The sequence below is a fragment of the Hyposmocoma kahamanoa genome, unplaced genomic scaffold (assembly GCF_003589595.1).
Source record: "Hyposmocoma kahamanoa isolate Upper Pololo Valley unplaced genomic scaffold, ASM358959v1 84, whole genome shotgun sequence".
Taxonomy (NCBI): domain Eukaryota; kingdom Metazoa; phylum Arthropoda; class Insecta; order Lepidoptera; family Cosmopterigidae; genus Hyposmocoma; species Hyposmocoma kahamanoa.
The window spans coordinates 579,494-590,342 of record NW_020654229.1 but is presented as its reverse complement, the minus strand read 5'-3'; the positions used below and the strand labels follow the sequence as shown (position 1 = coordinate 590,342).

The 10,849-nt window shown below is 35.8% G+C and overlaps 1 protein-coding gene across 1 annotated transcript in view; it reads left to right on the top strand.

The window, feature by feature from the left end:
* Positions 1-2,555: 2,555 nt before the first annotated feature.
* Positions 2,556-10,849, top strand: part of LOC113234377 (igLON family member 5-like) — a 48,261-nt gene continuing 39,967 nt past the window's right edge. Inside the window, exon 1 of the mRNA XM_026469688.1 lies at positions 2,556-2,604. Coding sequence (XP_026325473.1) covers positions 2,556-2,604 — 49 coding nt within the window. The remainder of the gene's footprint in view (positions 2,605-10,849) is intronic.

Below are 10,849 nucleotides of genomic sequence, written 5' to 3'. Positions count from 1 at the left end.
CATGCACTCTGTGTGAATTTACAAGAATGACCCTGTATGTTATATGTTATTTGTAATGTATTAAGTTGATATTTGTGGTTTCTTTGTTTTAGTATATGTTTAGTGTAATGTAGTTATTATATAAGTACATATATACGTTTGAATATGTACACTGCCGCATTGGTGTTTATTACTGTAATGGTAAAGCTGTAAGTAAATAAATAAATAAATAAATAAATACAATTCTAAGTATTTCCCACTTTTTTCTCTTTCGACGAAGAACCTCAATCTGACCTTTTGTACCTGCGATATGCCAAGCATACGTCTATACAGCCACATCTCAAAGGACTCCAGTTTTGAGCATAATGCTGGGCTCAACGTCCAAGACTCCATTAACCAGCTACCCCTTAAACGACCTCCTGCGGAATCAATCTTCTATAACAAGATGTTCTTTCAACGTTTATTTATTTTATATTATTACTAACTAGTGCCCGCGTCTTCACTGCGTAGAATAAGTTTGTACTTCAAGTAGCGTAATACTATACTGATTTAAATTTTTATTTTCTATGTGAAATTATTCCACTGGTTGTTATATAATATAGTTATATACTAATTTTCATACTTTTATCACTTCTCAATTTCACCCCTGAAGATTTAGTAGCAGTAGAACTCAGTGTCAAAGAGTTCGTCCAGGGAAGTACTGCCGCCTTACCTATTTCTGCCGCCCAGTAGCCGCTCACGCGATACATGCAGCCGTAGACGCATACCTCACCTAGAGGTGCCGGTGATGATTTTATGCCGATTTATCGGATATCGAAGTTATAACATGTAAAAGAACTAATATTAATTGCTATTTCGGTAACTAGTGTAACAAACCATAAAGCTTTTAATGCCTGGGTCTGTCATTTAAAAAAAATAAACAACTTCAATAATACGTCACGACAATCGTGTGTGTGTTATTGTTTGGGCTGGTGATTTCGGTGTTTATTTATTGAAAACATACCGTAAGTAGCGTTTATTAAGGTTACCCTGAATATAAATGTTTATAAACTATACTTTAAGGAGTAATTTCATGGTAAACGTTAGAACCACTCAAACGGAATATTATCATATTTATCCAAGTACACCAAAAATTTCATTAGTGCTTTTTAAGTGCAGGATTTGCGGTGTATTACTGCATTTTATTTGAGATGTTTTTGTTGGTAGTACGGAGGTGTTTATTTAGCAATGCAGAGTAATAATTTTTATTTATAAAAACTTGTATTTAAACTGAATGCTTTTCTAATTTGCGAAACCAAATAGCCGCCATGTTGCAGTAGGAGGAGCGCATTGCGTGAGCGGGTAGTAATGTGAGCATTACTGAGTTCCGGTTTAGAAGGGTAAGGGTGCCGGCGAAATTACAGGCACATGGGACTTGTCAACTTATGTCTCAAGGTTCCGGGCGCAGTGATAGTGCCTCTTAGATCTTTGCGATTTAAAGCTCTGAGTAGCACTGCAACTGTTAAAAAGAGGTTAATTCTATATAGTATGAGGGTATTGTAACGAATACCATTTTTAGCCGACTTCAAAAAAAGTTTTTTTGTATGTATGTTACGCGATTTGTGAACCAATTTTGATGATGTTTTTTTGTTGGAAAGAGGGTACCTCAGTATTGTTCCCTGTTTAAATTTTGAAGAAAATATTCCGCCTCTAAGGGATGAATCAGTGTAGTGGACTCTATCAATGGGTTAAATGGTGGGTGCTAACAACGAGTGAGGAAGGCCAAGCCTAAGTACATGGGCTTTTAATAATTTACTAGAAAACACGTTGTCGCTATTAAAGCAAAACAGCAAACACTAGCTAAAATCAAGACAAAGGGGCTAAAAACTTCCTTTATTTGTTACCATCCTCTAGGCCAAAAACAAACACATTGAAATTTAGAATTTAAATATAAAACTAAGCTTAAAAAAGACTATATTATATAATCTCAGTACAGAGTACTAAAAAAACCGACCTCAAAAGTACGTGGAATTACGTCTATTTGCTAAGTTTTTTTTAAATATCCCCTAGTTCGCCACTATACAGGACTTGAAGTAATTGCTCCTAAATTAAAGTTAGGCGCTATTTATAAAAATGAATCTTCATGCGTGAAGAACAGCCACCCGTCGAGGTGGATGATTTTCTTCAAAATGAAATGGGACCACTTTGGAAGTACCCCCTTTCCAACAAAACAGGAATCATGAAAATCGATTCACAAATACCGGAGTTATCGCGTACCATACATACAAAAAAAGAACATACAGTCGAATTGTGAACCTCCTCCATTTTGAAGTCGGTTAAAAATATACAAAGAGACTTGTTGCGATTCACTATAATCAGGTTTCTCTATGCACACTTTCCGGTAACCGATTCCAATAAAACTTGGCAAATAGTTGTAATTCTACGAATTTTTAAGGTCAGTCCTTTTTGTTCTCTTGTTACAGGTTATTTACTATACTATCGGTTAGTAAATTGATTATTGTCCACAGCATCAGCCCTTATACAGTTTTTTTACTCAGTAACTACCGTATCTGATAAGATTGCCATGACGGAGTAAGATGTATGACCTTACTCAGCTCACAAAGGCGAAAAACATCACTAATCAAAGTACGTTGACCTTTGTAACGGACTTTAAAAAGGTGGAGGTTCTGAATTCGCTGTTTTGTTTGCGCTGAAATCACAAATTGGAAAGCTGAAATAGTACAGCGCCAACAACTGACCTGGATGTACGTTTTCGTATAAGATTCCAAAAATTTTCTGTATTTATTATAATAAAGATAATATCTCTAACAATGGGAGGCTGTTCCATTCCAAACGGAATCACATTTCATCGGTAATAAATATGTACTGGTCGTTTTGAAGTGAAACCCGTCAATTGTTTCGAATTCGGGCTGGCCAATCGGAGCGCAGTTGTCACCGTAATGATTTGAAAGAATCGTTTTCAAACAAATTAAATGACATTTCTGGTTAAATATACTATAAGCGAGAAAGTGACAGAAAAGTTCTCGATTTCAGGGATAGATGGCATGTTTCACAAAAAAATAATTGTATTAACTGATTCTTCTTTTTAACCGACTTCAAAAAAGAGGAGGTTCTCAATTCAACTGTATGGTCTTTTTTTTCTTTTTTTTTGTATGTATCTTACGCGATAACTCCGGTATTTGTGAACCGATTTTCAAGATTCTTTTTTTGTTGAAAAGGGGGTACTTCCAAAGTGGTCCCATTTCAAGAACAAAATCATCCACCTCGAAGGGTGGCTACTCACGCATGAAGATTCATTTTTATAAATAGCGCCTAACTTTAATTTAGGAGCAATTACTTTAATGGTTGATTTTGCTGTTTCTTTAATTCAAGGCGATTTTCTCTCTCAATATACTTTGAGTAGTGAGAACCGATTTTTATTATCTTCAGTGTCAAGTCCTGTATAGGAGCGAACTAGGGGATATTTCAATTAAACTTAGCAAATAGACGTAATTCCACGTACTTTTGAGGTCGGTTTTTTAGTACTCTGTACTGAGATTATGTTGGTACTCCACTTCATGCCTTTTGGCCGATGCTTACAAAAATGTTTTCCTCTAACTTTCGCCCAACCAACACAAACCCACGGCATCAGTTCGCTTCTATTAATTCAGATTCAGAAGGTTTCAGTTCTTTGTTTTGCCGTAATAATACACCGAATATATTTTATTAAATTGTGTAAAACATAACCTCCAAAACATCAAACTGGAATACCATTAATTCCTTTTGACTCTTAGACTTTTCAGAATAATAAGCCCAAATCCAAGTTTGTTCAGGAATATATTTTTACGTGTTTTGCATACACAGAGGCAAGGAAATTAGATCAACAAAAATTTGTATGATCCCTAATTTTATACCTAATTATATACCCGCATTAGGACATCCTCGCCTAAGAGGAGACCCGTGCCAAACAGTGGGATGTATAAATGGGTTGATGATGAGAAATGAAATGCTGAGCAATTCTGAATTTGAGGCACTCTTGTTCAAACAATATTCTTGAATTCATATAATCAAAATCAAGTATTATTACACTTGAAATCGTCATACTGATTAAACTCTACTCCTCTACTGTAAGGTAGATTTCCCTGAGAAGAATCAGCAAGAAACTCTAGGGGTTGCTCTTTGTAAATAACATTTGTACATATTCAACAATTCCAATGTATATATATTTTTTGCTTCCAAACATCAAAGATTTTTGTCATCCAAGTACGCAGAAGTTGTATAATAACCTTTAGTATAAAGTTTTTGTTTCACTATAGTTTTAAGCCCCGTGCATGGCAAATTTTACTTAGTACACATCTAGGGGCGCGTTTCCATTACGTCGTAACGTTTTATTTATCGTTGGACAACTGTCGCGTCTAGCCCATCCCATGTCACGACTATCTGCCGTGACTATGTCGTGAACGTTTATTTTATCATTGAACGACTGTCGTGTCTAGCTGTTTCCGCTAGATCGTGACGACAATTTATTGGTTCAAGGCAGCCATCTTGTCATTTCACGACATAATCGTTTGAAGCTGCGATTACCTGTCGTCTCATTTTTATCGTGACGTTTTATTTATAGTCGATCGACTGTCGTTCTAGCTCTTCCCATTGTCTAACGTAGTAACGACAAAAAAGTCGTGAAGAAAGTTAATCGTGTTATACTATATGTGAACAACTTCATATAATGCAAGCCACGACACTATAAAATGCACGACTATCTGCCGTCACGAGATAATGGGAACGCACCCTAGGGCACGCTACTACGTATGCATGAAGTTACTATAGGTACTTATGTTATTTATACTAATATGTCGATAGTAAAGTGCCCCGTAATCGATCAAATTATTTGTCATTATTCAAAACCGGTAGGAAAGTTGATCCTAGCAACTATAGGCCCATTTCAATTTTACCAGCTTTAAGTAAAATATTCGAAAAGGTTATGCTAACTCAATTACTGTCCTTTTTCGGTAGGAATCATATTTTTCATAGTGAACAATACGGGTTTACTAGTGGTAGATCGACTAGCGATGCGGGGGTAGCGTTACTAAAACACATCTTTGATGCTTGGGAAAGGTCCCAGAACGCTATTGGTGTTTTCTGTGACCTCTCAAAGGCATTTGATTGCGTTGATCATAATACTCTTATTAGGAAGCTGGAACATTACGGTGTACTTAAATGGCAAGGCGTCGAAACTTGTCTCGTCATATCTCAACGGTAGAATTCAGAAAGTAGACATAAATGGAGAAACTTCTTTGGGTTCTCCAGTAAAAATGGGTGTTCCGCAGGGCTCAATACTTGGACCTTTCTTATTTCTGATTTATATTAATGATCTGCCATTCTTTGTTAAGGACCATTGCGAAATAGTGTTGTTTGCTGATGACACATCCTTGATTTTTAAAACAGACAGACATGACACTAACCATGACCGTATTAATGATACCCTCTCTAAGGTAGTTTATTGGTTTAATGCTAATAATTTATTGCCAAGAAGACAAAATGTGTTAAATTTGAATTACCTAACGTAAAATCGACTAGTCCAAGCATAGAAATAAACGAAGAAAAGTTAGACCTTGTTAATAAAGTCTTCTTGGGAGTGACCTTAGATAGTAAACTTCAGTGGTTTCCACATATATCGTCCCTGGCCAGCAGATTAAGCTCCGCTGCATACGCAGTCCGCAGAATACGTGAGCTTACCGATGTTAGTACTGCTAGACTAGTTTACTTTAGTTACTTCCATAGTATAATGTCCTACGGGATTCTCATGTGGGTTAAAGCGGCAGATATTCAAACCATATTTGTATTGCAAAAACGAGCGATTCGTTCTGTGTACCGTCTAGGCTCTCGGGTATCTCTCAGAGAAAAGTTTAAGGAGACTGGTATCATGACTGTGGCATCGCAGTACATTTACTCAAATATTTTATATGCCCGTATATATATACATAATTTAAATAAGAAAGAAGATATCCATACTATTAACCTTAGAGCTAAGTCCAAACCCATGGTACCACGATTTCGTTTAACCAAGGTAAACAACTCTTTTATGGGGAACTGTATACGTTTTTACAATAAGATTCCGGAGCATATATTAAGTTTATCATTTCCTAAGTTTAAAAACTACATTAAAAATATTTTGATCGAAAAATCATATTACAAAATTGAAGACTACGTGTTAGATAAAGATGTATGGAAAGACGACATGGCTCCAGAATCCACACAAATTTGATTCAAAGTGTATTCCATAGCATTTAAGTTTTATTTGAAAAGAGCAATCCCTAGAGTTTCTTGCTCGTTCTTCTCAGGGAGGTCAGCGTAGTGAACGAGCAGTAGCTTAAATGTGACGTTTTCAAGTGTAAATTTATTTTACCTATGGAATAAATAATCTTTGACTTTGTCAAATTTTACGTGTTTGTCATAATTATTAATACAAAGATTGAACACTCAGAAAAAACTTCTTCAATCCGGCCGGATTCAAACCGAGGTCTTCTAGCATAACGTGTCAGACGCTATACCAACTAAGCCACGGAACGAACCAGCGGACCTCGCGAATTTTTCTATGTGCTTGTTGTCGTGCTTCTGTATTTGGTTTTTCAACGACTTTTTAGCCGTAGCGCCATCTATGAAAAATCTATCATATTCCGTTTTTACGTGTTTGTCAAACTTTTTCATCGTCTACGGTCGTGTTTGATGTGTTCGTCAAATTATATACGTATTTGATGGAAATCTAGATTGACGGCGTGTTCGACAAATATGTTTGAAGGTATGCTGGCATGTTTGTCAAACACCTTACTAGATTCCATATAGTCGTCTGGTTTTTTTTCTCTTAATTTCAAGCATTCTCTATACCAACATACATTTCTGTTTTACTTAATACATAGTGCTGCAGTTAATGCCAGAAACACTTTAGCTATTATTCTTACTTATTGCACAAATACAAAAGAGATATGACTCATTGTATTAACTACAGAACGGTACGTACGACTGTAAAAATAGATGACCGAGTGTGAACTACAGGCAAGTTTGTCAAACTTGTTTTATTTTTTATTTCACCGTTTGCGACATTGTTTGAAGAAAACGTGAAGTTTGAAGGATACATTTCACGAATTAATTGATCGTTTACGGGGCCCTTAATAATGTTATCAATAAAATCAATGAATACTTCAGACTGCCCTTTACTGAGCACAGATGTTCGAGGGCTCTTCTGCAAAAATTGCCACAACTGTCAGAATACATTTTGAAACCCCACACTCGCCCATAATTTGGCAAATTAACCAGTATTTTTGAAAATGTAACTAGTTTTATTGAATCTAAATTGTATAACATATTTGTTTTTCAAACAAACCAACGTTTCGGGCTTTCTACAGGTCCCATGGTCACGGCTGTGTCCCAGTAAGGTACGCAATTTAGATCTGAAACAAACAGTTTCATGACCAATGATTTTTAACCGACTTCAAAAAAGGAGGAAGTTCTCAATTCGATGGTATTTTTTTCTTTACTCTCCGACATTTGTGAACCGATTGCGATGATTCTTTTTTTGTTGGAAAGGGGGTATCTCAATGGTCACATTCAAAAATTAAAGAAAATATTCCACCTCCTAAGTGTGGTAAATTAGGAGATTACTCCGATTTATTGGATTTCATCCATTTTTTAACCGTTAAACGTTAACCAATAAAACTTGCCAAATATAATTCCACAAACTTTTGAGGTCGGTTTCTATTTAACCGACTTCAGTAAAAGGAATCGTGGTGGGAGGATCAACCAGTTTGCCGTCCGCAGACCGTTGCCCAGGTTGCGCCGAGCATAATGTTATCTCGATTGCAAATTAAATGCTATGACTGACGTTATTATTCATCGCCGGCTTAACGAATTCGTAACGAAGAGTGAATAGACCAATTTTCAAATAATTTCTCACAGTATGACAAGGGAGCATCGACTATATAACTAGAAATAGAAACAAAATAAGGGCCATCCATTTCTGGCAACTCGTCAGGCCAATGGGCCATTTATATCACTTTTAAATATCAAATCTTGTTTGCACTGAAATCACAAATTAGAAAGCTGAAACAGTACAGCGCCAATAACTGACCAGTCTGTACGTCTCCGTATATTCCAAAAATATTCTGTATTTATTGTAATAAAGACAATATCTCTAACAATGCCGTGCTGTTCTATTCGGTGGTGTGGGAAAAACAGCAAAACCTCTAATTACAAAACAAACGGAATCACATTTCATCGGTAATTAAATATTAAATATGTAATTTTCGTCCATTATCCAGCAAAGCTCAAGTTAAACTGGTCGATTTGAAATTAAACAATTGTCGACACCCGTCAATTGTTTCCAATTCGGGCTGACCAATCGGAGCGCAGTTGTCACCGCATTGATTTCGCAGATTAGTTTTCAAACAAATTAAATAACATTTCGACGATTTCTGGTTATATACTCGGTGCTTCAAAATGAAGTATTCAAGTGTAAAAGTTTACCTATGGAAAGATCGAACACTCAGAAAAAACACTCAGAAAAAATTCCTTCGATCCGGTCGGATTCGAACCGACGTCTTCTTGCATACCGTGCCAGACGCTATACCAACTAAGCCACGGAACGAACCAACGGACCTCACGAATTCTTCTATGTGCTTGCGTCGTGTCTTTGTACTTGGTCTTTCAACGACTTTTTAGTCGTAGCGCCATCTATGAGAAATCTTTGACAGATTTATCACCCAGTTAGTACCTTTACAGCTACTAGTCCTGGCGAGAGATGTCGCTATTCACTGTATTAATTAAATTTTTATTGAATTAATATTCAATTATTTTTTGTGAAATTACTCCACTAGTTTGTTATAATTATTAATACAAAGATCGAACACTCAGAAAAAACACTCAGAAAAAATTAATTATAACAAACTAGAGGAGTAATTTCACAAAAAAATAATTGAATATTAATTCAATAAAAATTTAATTTACTTATGGAACTTAAATGATTATTTGGCTTTGACGTTGATTGAAAGTCGCACGTTGCAACTTCGCAACCATGCCTTTAGATCGGTCTTCCAGCGCATAATCTCGGACACTAATACTCTGTGGAGAGCTGCCGCACATCTTAAAGCTTCCTGAATGGATACAATTTCCTCTTCCCTGCAGTTGGTGTCGTTTATCTGCATGATAATTTGAACTTCTGGTATTTTAATATCATCACGCCTCTATAGGAGACGTGGTCCAGGTTTTCTAGTGACTCCAAGGTGTTCCTATATCTTCTCATATGCAGGTATTCCATTTAACCCTTAATTAGACGCGCTAAAAAAGTTACGCAAGTGATCGCGTGGGGTGTGCAACACCCCAAATTTGACTCGTGAAATAAAATACAAAATACACACACAATCCGATTTTTATTAATGACAATACTTGAACACATTTATTTCTTAGCTTATAAATATCTTTCTGACTTATAATACATATTATTAATAAAAAACAATAATATTCGTAAAAGCTTATTTTTAACCGACTTCAAAAAAGGAGGAGGTTCTCAATTCGTCTGTGTTCTTTTTTTTCTTTTTTCTTTTTTTTTTGTATGTATGTTACGCGATAACTCCGGTATTTGTTGGCGGTAACCGATGTTCATGATTCTTTTTTTGTTGGAAAGAGGGTACTTCCATAGTGGTCCCATTTCATTTTGAAGAAAATCATCCACCGTGAAGGGTGGCTGTTCACGCATGAAAATTCATTTACAATTTAATTTATACTTTGAGTAGCGAGAACCGATTTTTATTGTCTCCAGTGTCAAGTTCTGTATAGTGGCGAACTAGGGGATATTTCAATAAAACTTAGCAAATAGACGTAATTCGACGTACTTTTGACGTCGGTTTTTTTAGTACTCTGTACTGCGATTATCTTCATCACAATTTAGGCGGATCAGAATCAACAAGGCATACAAGAGAACATAATACAATTTCTCACCAAACGGCGAAAGCGGTTTGCTGGCGAGGTTACACCCACAATCACAAAACTATAGTATATCTAATACGAGTACATGTAACAAAACCAGTGTAGAATTTACTAAATACATGCTTTCAAGAAGTTTTAACTTTTTTCTTCAATGTGAATTACTTTTACAATTACAATTTATTAAATATAATTGGCAAGAGATGTCCACTTGTTCTTTTACCACAATAGTTATCTACTCTTGGACAAACATTTATTTTCACGGGCTCGCCTAGTGATATAAAGGGTTTTTCTACAAGAACTTTGTTTTGTAAATCAAAATACACCGTCTTGTTGAAACCACAAGTTAGTGATAGCCATATCATCAATAGGAAAAAATTTAGTTGTTAATATCTCTTTATTACGCTAGTAATCCATTGACCGTAACCGGATTCGAAGAAAAAACGGCCCAAGACCAACGGCAGAAGTCACACAGCCACCGAAACAATGAATTTATTGCAAACCAAATTTCCCGATCGCATAATTTAACGAAATTCAGCCGTTAAGTGCCGCAGCCGCTCGATCATGTGATTTAACACCGCTGGATTCTTTTTTATGGGGTTATGTTAAAGACAGAGTCTATACGGAGCCAGTCCAATCGATGGCAGCCTTAAAACTCAAAATTCGTGAAGTGATTAACGGAATAGGCCCACCATTTTGTCAAAAAGTGATTAAAAACTTTGATGAAACAATCGACATCTGTAACTGTGGTCGTGGTGGACATTTATCGGATATCATTTTTCATTCGTAATTGCCAAATCTTACTATTTTTAATACAATAAAAATTGGAAACATTGTCATCTAAATTTATTGTTTTATTTTGATTTACAAAAACAAAGTTCTTGTTGAAAAACCCTTTACTTGTTCGTTACATTAA